This window comes from Sminthopsis crassicaudata, chromosome 1 (genome assembly GCF_048593235.1).
Source record: "Sminthopsis crassicaudata isolate SCR6 chromosome 1, ASM4859323v1, whole genome shotgun sequence".
In the NCBI taxonomy this organism is placed as follows: domain Eukaryota; kingdom Metazoa; phylum Chordata; class Mammalia; order Dasyuromorphia; family Dasyuridae; genus Sminthopsis; species Sminthopsis crassicaudata.
Genome location: NC_133617.1, coordinates 406,798,629 through 406,814,630, shown reverse-complemented (window position 1 = coordinate 406,814,630; position 16,002 = coordinate 406,798,629). Strand labels below are relative to the sequence as shown.

The window sequence follows — 16,002 nt, the reverse complement described above, 5'->3', positions numbered from 1 at the left end:
ATTGCACATGTTTAAGATATATTGGATTATTTGAAATCTAGGGAAAGGCATAGGGGGAAGAGGGGAAAAATTTAGAATACAAGGTTTTTCAAGGATCAATGTTGAAAAATTATCCATGCATATGTTTTGAAAATAAAAATCTTTAATAAGAAAAAGGGAAAATGAAGTTTATCACAATGTGAAAAATAAAATAAAAACAAGTCAGCCACTGGTTTTGAAAAGACTGAGTCACATAAGAAAATATAGTTGAACACCAAAGTGCAATCTCAGTTTTGAAGATCAAGATATTTGAAATATTAAGCCTACATTAAAGGGATATCAAATCCTTTTCACCAGCATGCACTGTTATTGTATCTTACTTTCATATTTTATAATAGCTAATAATAATATCTATTATTATTGCTATAGTACTTCAAGGTTTACAAAGAACTTTACACAGAGTAACTTATTTAATCTTCATAATAACTCTAGAGGTGGGTACTGTTATTATTCCATTTTCACATATGAGAAAACTGAAGCACATATTAGTTAAGTGATTTTCCCAGGTTCACATGGTTAATAAGTATATAAAGCTAAATTCAAAGTCTTCCTGACTCAAAATCCCACACGTTATATTTACTATGTCAGCTAGCCACCCAAAAATCCTGAGTAAATTTAGGAGTTCACATAAGCATACTTACACTGACAGTTCCCAGGAGATCTGGTATTGCTGGCACTGCTCTCAAAAGAAGAATGAAAGCTGTGAATGGTTTCCTGTAATATTTGCCTCTCACGTCCCTGCAAAGGAAATTAAAAACATTTAGAATTCATATTGGAAAGTCCACAAATGTCTTGGGAGAATAGGTTAATGAAGATAAAGAGTATCTGATTTAATAAAAACACAATGAAACAGTCTTGTTGTCTCTCTTGCTTCTGTGCCCAGAATCCTTATCTACTCACTCTACTGGGAACTCTGCACACAAGTGAGAGGAAGTCGACTTTTGCACGTGATGGGGCTGGGAGGAGGGAAGGTTCTTTTCACTATTACCTACTTCCTTCATCTAACCCTATTCCCTTATATTTTACTTGTTGAGTTTTTTCTGTTATTGAAAACATTTGCATTCCCCCCTTAAATTAATCACTACTCAATTGCCCTGTCTTTCACTTCTAAGATATGAAAGCAATGAAATAGGGATTTCCCCAAGTTGCTCCAGAGGTCTGTTTCAACTTGTCATAGCTGAAGAGGTTAATTAAAATTTTTTTTATTGATATCTTTTCTTTTTTACATAATCTCTATTTTTTGCTATATCTTTTCTATTCCTCTCTCCTACAGAGCCATCCTTTATAATGAAGAATTTTTAAAGAAAAGGAAGAGGAAGTATTCAACAAAATCAATAAATCAATAAATACAAAATCAACAAATACATTTTTAAAATGACATTACATGTAACAGTCTCCACTTGTGGATCCTGTTCTTTACCAAAGGATAGGGCACAGTTTGAAGAGGGTGGGGAAGGAACATGTTTTTGGGTTGTTCTTTATAATTATAAATTTTTTCTTTTTAAAATCAAAACACCCAGTTTCAGTTGTTTTGTTGTTGTTTTCCTTTATACTATTATAATCATTATGCATATTATTTTCCTGGCTCTGTTTATTTCATTTTCTATCAGTTCATGTAAGTCTGCATGCTTCTTTGTATTCATTATATTCATTATTTTTTACAGCACAATAATATACCCTGACATTTAAGAACTCCAATTTGTTTGCAGGTCCCTAATATACAGGCACCTATTTTCTTTGATCCCACAAAAAGTGCTGCGACAAATATTTTGGTCTACATAGAATCTTCCTTTTTACCAGTGAACTCCTTAGAGAATATACTGAGCAATGAACTGAGTAGATATGAATATTTTAGTCACTTTATTTGCATAATTCCAAACTGTTTTCCAGAAACAGTTGTGCCAATTCACAGCTCCACTAACAATGTTTTAGGATGCCTATCTTTTCTATAACCTCTCCAACTTTTTTCCATCTTTGCCAATTTTCTGGGAGTATGGAAAAACCTCAGTATTGTTCAAACTTTTAAAATTTGCTTATCTTTTTTATTCATGTGTTGGATTTTTCTTTCATATGGCTGCTAATAGTTTGTGATTCTATTTTGGAGAAGGTTTTGTTCAAATCCTTTGACCATTTTGGAGAGGATAAGATCTGCTTCTGAGCACCTAATGCTAATTTTGAGGAATGCCTGAACAGTGTGGAAAACTTGAGAAGACAAGACAAACCAAGTCATGATTGACAATTTTCAATCACATAAGAGTTGCCCTATAGATGAGCAAGTTGTCTTGCCTTCCACAGACAAAAATGTTTACTTAAAAAAAAAGTATCTTCTATTTGCAGAGCATTTTTCTAGGCTTGAGTTGGAATGATACTGGAGAAAGATTAGAGAAAAAACCAAAGAGAAGAAGGCCACAAGAAACCTTGGGGAATTCCTGAATTAAAGGATCAGAAAGAAAATATGCATGACAGTGAAGAATAAATTAGAAAAATTAGAAAAGAACTAGAAGAATTTCCTGTCTCTAAAGACAAGAGAAGAAGAAAGAGGTTGTAGGAGAGGGAGATCAATAGAAACAAACACTATAGGGTGGTCAAAAATAAAACTTTAAAAATTTTGGCTAATTGGTAACCTTAGTATGATTCCAGGAGTGTGGAAGGTTGAAAGTAAGTTTGATTACAAGAGGTTGAGAAGATAATGAGTAATGAGGAAGCAGAGCCATTGAGTGATTCCAACTTTTTTGAGATGTTTAGCAGTTTAGGACAGGAGAAAAATGGGACAAAAGGGTCAAAAGAAAGACTTTTTCTAACTGAGAAGCATTCCTTTCCAACAGCAGCTGGGAAGGAGTTAGAAGAATGAGAGAGCTTAAAGCTCACATTGGATTCCCTCAATTTTGCTGTAGTAAAAGGCTAAGTAATCCTGCTTTTGATAGTTACGTGTATTATAATGAGCAAATCATTATTACCTTCCTGTGAAGAAACTGAGGTTTCTTCATCTCTAAAATTAGAAATACTTCTGAGATCACTTCCAAATCTAGGTTATTTTTTAACAGATAATTAGGTGGTTCAGTGCTGGACTTAGAACAGGACAACATGAGTTCAAGTCCAGTTTTAGAAATTTACTATCTGTGCAATCCTGGACAAATCATTTTATTTCTGCACAGTTTTCTCATCTATAAGATGAAGATAGTTAGCTCCTAGTTTCTGGGGTAGTTATAAGGATAAAATACTTTAATATTTATAAAGAACTTGTAAAACTTTAGAGTACTATATAAATGCTAATATAATAATAATCTATGATTCTACCCACTTTAAGGCAAGACTTTTTAAATTTTTTCCACTCACGACCCCTTTTTGCATGAGGAATTTGTATGTGATCCTGGGTATATAGGTATGTAAAATAGGTATATATGTTTAATTTACTGATAATCACTAAGAGATTTATTTTAAAATAATTCTTTGGCATTTATAAAATTTTACCATTTATTTAAAATGAAAGCAAATTTGCATACTGAGATGGATGTGCTTGTTTATTTTTACATAAAGAATTAAATTTTGTTGGAATATTTGATCCTGCAGAACACAGAACATTCAGAAACCTTTTATTGTCGCCAACTTTTTTTTTTTGTAAGCCCTATATTCAGTTATGTGACATCATATGGGGTCATAGCCCATAGGTTAAGAAGCTTTGGTCGAAGGGAATATAGGAATACTTTTGGAAGTGAAAACAGAGATGAAAATTCTAAAGTACTTGCTATGGCGATGAAATAAGAAGATGATAATATAGAAGTACTTTTGAATAGCAGTGAAGGCCTAGCTAAGGTTATGTATCATATATCTCTAATGGGTAAAGAAACCAGTTTGAGTTTGTGATTTTTCTCAATGTCACTCAGCAAGCCAGAATCAGCAATAACAACAACAACAACAACAACAACAACAAAAGATAGACCTTACTCAAAGATAAGAATTCAGAATTTGGGGTTGGGAGTGGAGAGATAATTAAAAGATAATATCTAATAAAAAAAAAATTAAAGTGGCTATGACCATAAAGGTCAAGGCTGAGTAAGAAAGTAAATGAAACTACAGTTGGAAGGATAGATTGGAAGTTCACTGTCTGAGGTGCTGAAGTCTAAAATGGTCTCAATTTATATCCAGATATGGCTAATGAAGTGGTTTGGAGCAGATCACTAAAGTTCAGAAGACTGAGAAACTATGCAGTTATGTTGTTGATGGGCTGATAATATGAATACTGTTATCTTTAAGCATAAGAAAAAAAGGATAAGATAGAGGGGAAGGTCAATGACCAGGTATTAAAATGATATACACAATTTGAACAGTATCCTGGATGTAAAAAAGAATGGAAGAATGGAAAATGAGTAGTAGAAAGAATGGAAGAATGGGCAGTATAAAGCAGATTGTTTACAAATTATAATAAATGGTCTTGAGGCAGATTCTGCACACATATAATAAAAGTTTCAAATTATTACTGCTCAATTACAAATGGCATATATCTCAAATGTTATTCAAGTATAAACTATGGATGATCATCTGACATACATGTTAGAAAGAATTCCTACAATGAATAGGGAGTTGGTGTCTAAGATCTCATCAAGTGGTAAGATTATCTGGTTGTATTAAATATTTTAGTTTTTGGAAGGAAAAAAAAATTATGGCAATACCTTGCCTGCATTCAGTTCAGAAATAGCTGCCAAAATTTGCTGCCTGGAACCATCTGTCTTAATACCCAACTCTTTTAAATCACCATCAGTAAGTGTGAGGAATGCTTCCATGTCCACCTACAGAAAGATAAAATGAGAGATATATGATTGAGACTATTGTGATAGAAACACACTGTGATTTTTTTTTTCAGCCAGTATATGCCAGTAAATGTACCAGCAAATAACAGATATGCTTTCTAGTACCTTGTCTCTTCTGAACTTAAGAAGGAATAAAGATTGATACTATGTTGGACATACATTTTTCTTCCTTTCATCTTGTTTCCAAATTGCTCTTGTGTTTTTCCCCACAACTAAATGTTTTTAGGGGTGAAATAGCATGAATCAATAGTCACTTTGAAATTGGTGAGCTAATACTATATGGTGAGCTAATACAATATCTTTGAAGATTAGTTCAATTTCACATTTTACTCAGTATTGTTTAATTAATCAGCATAAACTATGGAATTATCAAATGAGATAATATATATAAAATGCTTTGCAATTTTAAAAGTGTTAGTTATTATTCAATATATTTCCCTCATTTCTGGTACTTGAGAACATTTAAAAGGAATCTTTTTTTAATTCAAAATGTCTGAATTAGTATTTTAGTAACAGTACTAGGAAACATTTTTAGAATTTTTGCATATTTTAGGTTCCCAATTTTGTTTTTAGAGCTTGATTTGATATTATAGAAATACTAACTTCTAAACTATGGTTCTTGATACATGAAGTCCCATGAGGGCATGCAAAAATTTTATATATGTTTATTGTATTTATGTATATATATTAATTAATCCCCCTTTTCCTGGTATTCCCCTTTTTATTGTCTATATCATCCCTTTTTATATCATCTCCTTTTTCCTGATATTTTACTCCCATTTTGTTTCTCTCGGTCTTTGGTAGTTTTCTGATCACTCCTTCTGTCCTATTCTTCACATCCACTCTTATGGCTTAAAAAAAAAATCATTATTTCTATAAAGATGATTCTCAGTCTCTATTTTCCTTACCTCTGTGTGTCAGTTCTACATAATAAGACCTAGCAATTTAGCAATTTACCCAGCTCTTTAAAGTTTGCAAAGCTCTTTATAAATATTATCTTATGTAATCCTCACAACAACCCTGGGAGGTAGGTGCGATTATTCCCACTTCATAGATGAAGTAACTAAGGCTAAAAGGTTAAGTGATTTGCCTAAGACTAGACAGCTGGCAAGAGTCTAAGGCAAGATTTGAACTCAGATCTTCCTGACTCTAAGTTCAGTCTATTACACCCCCTTCTCCTAACTACCCCCTACTTCAGATCTCCATTTTCAGTTCCAACTTTCCCCCTATATTTCATTTCCACATTTTCAACTACTTATTCAATTTTTTTTTTTTTACTATCCCCAGATACCTCAAATTCTCAAGTCAAACTTATTTTCCAGCTTTCTTATCTTTCCAACTTTCATATTTTTATTGGTGGTACAAGGGGACTGAAAACTTTGGAATTACTTTTGACTTTTCCTTTCTTCATCTTTTAATCAATTAGTAATTCTTGTTCATTCTGCCTTTACAACAAGGTTGATATACATCCCCTTCCTTTTTACTCCCATTGCAATAACTAGTGTAGGCCCTCATACCTCTTACCCCAGCTATTATAAGCATTCCTGATTTCCCTGCCTATTATCACTTCTCTTTTCCAAAACAGTATTACAAGGCATGGTCAAAGTAATCTTCCCATTATATAGGACTTATCTCATCACTTCTCTAGTCAAAAAAATCTTCATAGGTTCCTCCTTATAAGGTAATAGATGTTTGTTTTATGTTAAAGGGCCTCTATAATGTGGCTCTAATTTGCCTAACTTTATTGCATACTATTCCTCTTGGGCACTTCATATTTCGGGGTAACTGGACTATTAGTCATTTCACAATATCAATTTGCTATATCCTAGGTTTGTGTGTTTGTAAAGAGTATCTATCTCCTCATACCTGGAATAATCTCTCCATACATCACTACCTATAAAAATCTCTTCCTTTAAGATCCAGTTGAGGTCTAACTTCCTAACCTGCCTTAGAAATGAATCTTCTATCCCCAGTTTCTCATCTCTTTCCATTTGATTTGTTTGCATTTTTCACTTTTAACTTGTATTACAATTATATATATATATACATATATATATATATATATTTATATATATATATTTATATATACATGTCTTATATATCTATTCAACTGTAAGCTCCTAGAGAGCAAGATTTTGTCATTTTTTGGGCAATTCTATTTCTAGTACCTAGCATAGTAGGAATTTCATAATGCTTGTTGAAACAGACTGATTTGATTTATGCTTCAGATTTCATATATACCAATGTTCAATAAACATTTGTTGAATACAATACTATATAATACAATTCAACATTTATTAAGTTCCTAGAGTGGGCCAATACTAGACTCTCTCAGTATAGAGTGACAAATGGGAGAAAGTCCCTCTGATCATAAATATCTCTTTGATTCAATGAAATGATTAAGAAAATTTGTCAAGTCAATTATCTTAGTGGCTAGAAACACGGAAATGAAACTCCCAAACTACAACATTTTTAGACTTAAGACAATCAAAATTGACCATTTTAATTGTTCCCATGTCTAATGATATTATTTCTAAATTCTGTTGCTTGGCAGTACTTACCATGATCTCCCCAAAGAGGACAAGAGAGATGAAGACTGTAGAAAGACAGAATATGAACTTAAACAACAGAAGCAATAAAAGAAAGAAGGACTATGGATCAGAAATGTGTGTTTTTCTCTAGTTATCACAATACAAGATAGAAAATCTGTGATCTTTTTAGCTTTAGTATTTTTCCCCACAGACAAATGTAACAATCCCTCTATACTGTCTCATCTCCTGTGACTCTCAGACACATTCTCTCATTTCTTTCATACAGCATCAACCCAATGGTTAGTGTAAATAAGCCTACATGAGCACATTATAATCTTTCATTTCAACAATTCAATAAATGAGAGCTTATATCCAGTCTATTGGACAAGCAAGCAAAATTAGTGGCTGCTAAATACCAATAGGAATGGAAACATACCCTTTCCCTGAAAAATGACAAAAAGTTGGATTAGAAAGCTCCCAGCTATCCATCACTCACCACAGGCTTCATGAGGCAATTAGAGGAGCAAAAACTGGAATTAAAGTGATGATTTTTTTTTATTTGAAGTAATTCCTAATATTTTTGTTTTTAAAAATAAATATCATATATTGACATTTTTTTACTTGATTATATTCTTGGTTGTTTCACTATGAAAAACGTGTGTAAGTCAACTGTGACCCTCTTTAATTCTTTACTAATAATAAACAGCTATTTAAAGAAAGCTGATTTAAAGTTAAATGGACATTCCTTGGAAGTTCAGGAGATTCCCTGGTTATCTTAACCACACAGGGTGTCATAATAAAGGATTAAAAGAAAAATACAGTGCTCAAACATGTGTCCTGTTCACTCTATGCTGATAGTTCCTTCCTTCTTATCTATATAGTGTTTTCCCCTCTATCCTACTCTTTGAATTTGTTATACTATCATATTCTTTCATATAAATATATGCACCCATTTTACATATATGCATATATATGTATATAAGCACATACAAACATACATACACTCACATATTTGTGTATGTATAACCTTGAAATTATTCTCTAAACTTTTTTTTATATAGGTATACTATTATCTATAAATAACTAGATGGTGAAGTAGATAGGGTGCCAAGCTTGGAGTGTAGCACATCTATCTTCCTGAATAAAAATCTGCCCTTGGATACTTGCTGGTTGAAAATGACTCCACAACAAGAAGTAATAATATAAAAATAAAAATAATACTTTTACATTTGTCTCATTAGATTGGTTTAATATATCATTCTGCTGATCAGAAAATTTCACTAAGTATTCTTATTACTACAGTCTGCACCAGATTATGGTTGTAGAATATACATTCTAGGCTGTATATTCTATATACTACTTTTATACAAGTATACAAGTTAATAAAAAGAATATTTTAAAATTGAATGAAGGCAATGTAGCTTTAGCTTTATCTTCCATATTTTATATCAATAATTAAATAATAAGCAATAAAATTCAAGATCATGAAGCATCTTGTGACTTATTAGAAGAACACAGATTTAGGTGAGGGGGTTGGTCATTTAGTCCAAGCTTCTCATTTTACAGTTGAGGAAACTGAGGCCTTAGGTGAAGGACTTAGCCCCTTGGGCACATAAATGCCACACAATTGGAATTTGAACCAAGATCCTCTGGTTCTTAATCCAACAATCTTTCCATTGTGCCACATTTCTTTCCCCAAAATTCTGAAATTGTTTATTATAATTTCAATGTACATTGATTTTTTTAAAAACTGTATCCTAATTCTTTAAAAATCATGGGTCTGAGTCCAACTTTGCTGGTTGGGGGCCTCTTGCTAATTCTCTGCTCCAGATCTATAATAATCTTGCTCCTCTCTGACTTAGCTGATCTACCTGGACTTGACTTTTGTTTGCCTAGATTTCCCCTACCTGCCAGTTCCTCTTATTTGACTGGATTTGCAATTCTGGCTTGGGTAAAGCATAAAGAGAAGAGTATTAGGAGTCATTTTTTTTTTTAAATAGAGAGCAAAAGTTGAGAGTGATGACAAAGAGAGAAACCCATAATTACCACGAAATTCTGAAAGTGATGCAAAAAGCTATTCAAGCATTTTAATATACAATATGCTACAAGCCCTATCATTACTTAAGAACTCCTTCCTCATCAATGGTTTTCTAATTTCTCTTGAGATACTTTCATGAGAACTTATATCCAATTTCATGAGAATCAGAGGAAAATAAGATCCACTTTATATAAACAAGCTTATTAACATTTCTAGACTGGGCATTTTTACAGACTGTCCTCCATGCCTGGAATCCTCTCACTTCTTGTTTTTACCTGGTTTTCCTGATTTCCCTTAATACCAGCTAAAGTCCCCCTTGCTACAGGAAGCCTTCCTAGTTCTCTAGTTCTCCTTAACCATAGTGCTTTCTATGTTAAATTATCTTCAATTTTTCTAGTCTATATCTTGCTTATACATAGTCTGTACATTGTTTCTCCTATTAGATTGTGAGCATCTTGAGAGTAAGGGTTGTTTTTCATTTGTTTAGTCTTTGTCTCCTCAGCACTTAGCACAGTACCTGGCATACAGTAAGCACTTAATAAGTGCTTGTCAATTTGACTTCAAAGCTATTTGCCATTTGTTGGCACATAACGTATTACAGTAAATGAAGTAAATCTTACATATTTGACTTCTAATATTCCATATAATGTCCTCATAGAAGCTCAGTATGCTCGCTAGTATTACCCAATAAGAGATTCTGTTCTGTCTTCTTAAAGTTTACTTTAAATTTACAGAAGGTCAAACCAAATGTCCCTCAATGTAAAAGATTCTGTAATTTTATAAATGTTACATTTTTAATATTCCATTTAGATTTCTTTTGGGCATTGACTTTTCTGTTAACTATCAGCCCTGACTCTTATTTCTTCAGTGTGTTAGGGATATTCCTTATTGCAGGAGGAAATGGTATTATTATGGTTTTTCCCTTCTCAATCTCAAATAAATTGGTACAACACATTTATTGAATATTTATTGTGTACAAGGCACTGTGCTTGGTGCTGAGGATACTCTTAGTATCCTAAATGATGAGGAAGAATCCTGGCTCTCAAAAGGCTTAAATTCTTTTTTTTTTAAATTTTAATATTTTATTTTTCCCAATTATATGTAAAAACAATTTTTTTTCATATTTTGAGCTCCACATTCTCTCCCCTCATTGAGACGGCAAGCAATTTGATATAAATTATACATGTGTAGCTATGCAAAATCAATTTCCATCTAAGTCATTCTATAAAAGAAAACACAGACCAAAAAAACCTCAAGAAAAATAAAGAAAAATATCTTTGATCTGTGTTCAGGATCCATCAGTTGTTTCTCTGGAGATGGACAGCACTTTTAATTATAAGTCCTACAAAACTGTCTTGAATCATTGTATTGCTGAAAATCTAAGTTTTTCATACTAGATCATCATATAATATTTCTGTTCCTGTGTACAATGTTTTCCTTTTCTGTTCAGTTTACTTTGCATCAGTTCATGTAAGTCTTTTTAGATTTTCCTGAGAGTATTCTGCTCATCATTTCTTAAAGCACAATAACATTCCATCGTAATCATATACAACTAGTTTAGTTATTCCCAATTGGACATCCTTAATTTTCAACTCTTGCCACCACTAAAAGAACTCCTACAATTATCTTTGGGGATGTAGACTTAGTAGTGGTATTCTGGTCAAATGTTTTTTCCATGCATACCCTTTGGGCATAGTTCCAAATTACTCTCCAGAGTGGTTGAATCAGTTCCCAACTCTACCAATAGTATATTAATATTTTAAGTTTCTCACATCTTCTCCAACATTTGTCATTTTCCTTTTCTATCATATTAGCTCAGATTCACTTTAATGTGTATTTTTCTTGTCAATAATGGAAGAGAATTTTTTTATATGATTATAGTTAGCTTTGTCTGAAAACTGCCTGTTCATATTCTTTGACCATTTTGATTCTTGTTTTTTATACATTTGATTAAGTTTTCTACATGTTTGAGGAATAAAGCCTTTATCAAAGACCAAACAGGAGTTAGAGAAACTTATGAAATACAAAATGGATGTTTTGATTATATTAAATTAAAGCCACAAAACCAATGCAATTAAAATTGGAAGGGAAATACAAATCTGGGGAACAATTTTTAGAGCAGTGTTTCTGATAAAGGCTTCATTTCTAAAATATATGGAGAATGGAGTTGAATTTATAAGAATACAAATAATTCTCCAATTGATAACTGGTCAAAGGATAGGAATAGGCAGGCTTCACCATAGCAATTAAAACTATCTATAGTCATATAAAATTTAAAAAAAATTACTATTGATTAGAGAAATGCAAATTAAAAGAACTCCAAGGTACTACCTCATATCTATCAGATTGGTTTATGTGAAAGAAAAGGAAAATGATACATGTTGGAGAGAATGCAGGAAAATTGGAACACTATACATTGTTGGTGGGACTTGTGAACTGATCCAACTATTCTGGTTGGAGCTAGTTGGAATTATGCCCAAGGGGCAATCAAACTGTGTATACTCTTTGATCCAGCAAAACTACTACTAAGTCTCTATCTCAAAGAGATTATAAAAAAAGAGGACAGGACCTACATGTACAAAAATGTTTATAACAACTCTTTTTGTAGTGGCAAAGAGTTGGAAATTGAGGGAATGCCCATCACTTAAGGATGGCTGAACTGGAATGGAATACTATTTTTCTATAAGAAATGATTGGCAGGGAGATTTCAAAAAAACCTACAAAGACTTACATTAACTGATGCTGAGTGAAGTAAGCAGACCCAGGAGAACATTGTACACAGTAATAGTAACATTGTACAATGATCAATTTTGATAAACTTAGCTTTTCTCACCAATATAGCAATCTAAGATAATTCTAAGAGACTTGTGATGAAAGATGCTATCCACTTCCAGAAAAAGAACTATGGAGTCTGAATATAGATTTTTTCCTTTCTTATGATTTTTCCCTTTTGTTCTGATTCTTCATTCACAACATGATAAATGTGGAAATATGTTTAATATGATATTACATGTATAACCTTTATCAGATTGCATGCTATATTGAGGAGTTAGGGAAAGGAGAGAAGGAAAAAGAATTTTGAAGTCAAGTGAATGCTGAAAACTATGATTATATGTAATTAGGGAAAATATTATTAAATGGAGGAAATTTTTATTAGAAAAAACAGTGCATAGCAATATATTCACAATAATTTCTATGGATATGAAGCTGTGGAGGATAGAAGTGGACACAAATATGACTAATCATCAAAGAATAGTGCTAATATATCTATTTTATCTAATTTTTTAGATATTTTCTTTGACTGAGGTAATTGAAGCTAGAGCAGCTAAGAAGATATAATGAAGAAAATTATCCTGTCTTCCAATCCTTTGGCAGATAAGGAGGAAAAGATGTTTTAGGACCCAAAAATAAATACAAGAATCAGGGAAACACAAATTAGAAATTATGTTAGAAATAACAAATTAGAAACATTTACTTCCTATGGAATCTAATATAAGTTATTTAATGACAATGCCTTTGTAGTTCTTAATTTAAAAGAGAATATTTTTCAATTATTTCAATATTATTGTTTTTAAAAACCCATAAAGATGGTAATATGGAAAACATTTTAAGTATTCTAACGTGGCAATTCAAATTTCACTACCCTGAGTATCTTATGTAATCCATGTATTTCACAATCCTTGAATAAGAGGTCCACTCCTTCCAAAAAAATAGCTGTTATAACAACAGTCGAATATAACAGGAAAAAAATATTCCATTAACTTTCTCTCTAATTGAATGACTTGATCAGTTATAATAAATATTAATTATCTCCATATAATGCTTGTTATTCATCTTTCCTGTTTATTATTAATTTTTACTCAACCTTCTTACTGACAATATTATGTTAAAATATACAAATAGATAATATTATTAAATCCATAACAAAGATATATAAAATGGATAAAGCCCTTACCTCTTGCTCCTCAAAAATGGGCTGATATTTCTCAAGTGATAATTTTTTAAGGATTCCAGTCAGCTCATCTTAAAGAGGGAAAGATTCAAAATATCAATTTAAAATTTTGTAAAAGGCATCACATTGTATTAGCACGCAAATCTAGAAGCACCATAATCAACCTTAACTCTGACCTGTTATTTTTAAAATACTAACTCTTAGAGCAGAAATTTCTAAGAGTTTTTCTATACTAGGATAACTTGTTTTTCTTCTAAGAGTAGGTTAATTATAGTGCTTTGTCTATTGATTTCTTTGAACTAAAGAAAGCATTGATGACCTTCTGGCCTAAGCATGAACAAACTACTCAGATACATTAACGAAAGAATTCATATGAAAAGACTGTACCTTAAAGTGAAATTACAACATAGCTGTCAATACTTGAGAAAAAGCTTAAGGATGACTTTAAGAGGAGGGCCACGGACTAGAAGGGGAAAATTAGTAAATATACTGCAGAAATGCTTGTCTGTCTTACTAATTACTAAGCATGTAAAAGTGCAGGAAGAAAAAAAGAATAAAAGATTAGCCTCTGATACTCTGGTGAAGCCTATGAACCTCTTCTCAGATTAATATTTTATAGTATATAGGATTATACTGAAATATAGTTATCAACATATTAAAAACAAGTTCAAGGATTCCAAGTTAAGAATTCCTGTTTTAAAGGCAGGATGAAAGAAATAAAGAATGGAAGAAAATGAACCTTGTCCTGAACATTATAATTCAGATATGTTTTTCAGCTGTTAAAAATTACTGCCATTGGGGTGAATCTCAGGATAAAGTAAACATTGCTTGTAGATATCATGAAGTTCCCACTGATCCCAGACCCTGAACTCATGGAATTTACATTTTTAAAAATTCCTAATTTCTTTAAAATGATCACACTAAACCTCATACAAATATTTTCGTTTCCATGTACTCTGATGTATTCAGCAATTACTTACCATCATCAGTAATAGTTCCACTGCTAGAGCCACCACTCCCCTTAGACTGTCTGTGAGAAGAAGAGGAGGAAACAGAGGATTCTGCATTGTGCCCTTTTGGGGATGGGGATGGGGTAAGTGTTGGTGAAGTGCTTTTGGAGGTAGTTGAGGTTCCAGATAGAGGTCTTTTGCTTGTCTCCAATTTCTGACATAAAAATAAAAGTAAAAATACAATTGGACAAAAACAAAGCACATTAAAATGAATTAGAAATTATTAAAATATACAGGCATGAAAAAGGACATATCCACCAGGTATTGAACTTGACAATGCATTTTCTAACTAAGGCTATGAAAAATATAATTAATCAAATGTAAAATTAAGAGTCATAACTATTTAATAAAACTATAGTTAAAAATCCATTAGAACAAGGAGACAATATGGTATAGTGGAAAGAGCCCTGGAAGCCTTGGGTTCCAATCTGGTTTTGCCTCTATTTAGTCATGTGTCCTTATTTGATATGTCTATAATTTAATGTTCTTCCTTTGCATTAATTGAGTGAGTAAAGAAATGATGTCTAAAGTCTACTTGAATTACAACTTACCTTCTACATATTTTTTACTTATATGTTCATATTTCTCTGAGCTATGTATCTTATATGTTCCTATTTACATAGGTTTTGCCACCCCCATCATTAGAATGTAAGCTCTTTGAGAGCAGGAATGATATTTGCATTTTTTCTCTGAATTCTTAGCACTTAGAACTTTGCCTGGAACATAGTAAGCACTTAACAAGTGATTGTTGCTTGCTTGATGATCTGGTTCAATATCAATTCTTGTTTCCTAATATTTATCTTATGCTAGTTTTTAGCCATTTCAAAAATAAGATTTTTATGTCTTACTATTTAAGTTGATTATATGGAAAATGCAAAATTTTTCTAAATTTTATGCCTGTGACTTTAAGAAATTTATTTTCCCCTCATTTTATTTTCTCTTGCTGCTGAGACACTATATCTTTTGCTCCTTGGAGCTCATGTAATCCTTGTGTTTCTTGTATGCATTTATCCTGCTCCACTTTTATTATGATTTTTAAAAACATGGGTCATTTACCTTCTCCCAGTTTTAACTGTACACTTCATGAGGGACAGAGACTGTCTTATTTATCATTACCACTCGGCACCTACGACCATGATCAGTGTATTTACAATGAGCACTCACAAGTTTTTGAACTGAAATTAAACTGAATTTGAAATAAAATTAATTCACTTTATACTTTAAGGAAATGTATCTAAATACAACTATGTAACTATTTTAAAAACTATATTATTTTGTGTGCTCACCATCACTTATAAGATCACTTGCCTCCAAATGGCTTGCAAGAGTTGATTGATAAATTTTCATTGTGAACATTTATTTGCATCCCAGAAATCAATAAATATTATAAATCAGGGCTTGATTTATTGTTTTTTTTAATTTTATGATCTCTTTTTAATTTCACTTAACAAATGAGTTGGAGAATAGTAGTTCTATACACAACAGTTCTTTTGTATTTGTGTTACCTGAGGATTACAATCAGATATACCTATATCCTAAGGTTGATAGTCAAGTTCTATATCAACGATTTGATTTATTGTTTTTTTTTTTAAATTGTTTTGACTTTTTCGAAAGTAATAGAGAA

General features: G+C 31.9%; 1 protein-coding gene and 1 long non-coding RNA gene across 5 annotated transcripts in view; one reads left to right on the top strand and one right to left on the bottom strand.

Annotated features, from left to right (window-relative positions):
- The window catches only part of LOC141549993 (uncharacterized), a 58,910-nt gene extending 50,352 nt beyond the window's left edge, over positions 1 to 8,558 (top strand). For 2 of the 3 annotated variants that reach the window (XR_012484478.1, XR_012484476.1), the window contains exon 4: positions 7,402 to 8,558. This is a non-coding gene — a long non-coding RNA (uncharacterized LOC141549993). Of the gene's footprint in view, positions 1 to 1,312; positions 1,993 to 7,401 lie in introns of those variants that run through there. The other variant, XR_012484477.1, reaches the window with a different exon arrangement.
- Positions 1 to 16,002, bottom strand: part of ANKS6 (ankyrin repeat and sterile alpha motif domain containing 6) — a 79,476-nt gene that overhangs the window by 6,378 nt on the left and 57,096 nt on the right. The window contains exons 12-16 of one of the 2 annotated variants that reach the window (XR_012484474.1): positions 14,349 to 14,532; positions 13,372 to 13,439; positions 7,409 to 7,443; positions 4,710 to 4,826; positions 681 to 777 (exon numbers count right to left, since the gene is read on the bottom strand). Coding sequence is in view for 1 of the 2 variants with exons in the window: in XM_074280095.1 (XP_074136196.1) it covers positions 681 to 777; positions 4,710 to 4,826; positions 13,372 to 13,439; positions 14,349 to 14,532 (466 nt within the window). In the remaining variant the exon portion in view is untranslated. Of the gene's footprint in view, positions 1 to 680; positions 778 to 4,709; positions 4,827 to 7,408; positions 7,444 to 13,371; positions 13,440 to 14,348; positions 14,533 to 16,002 lie in introns of those variants that run through there. The other variant, XM_074280095.1, reaches the window with a different exon arrangement.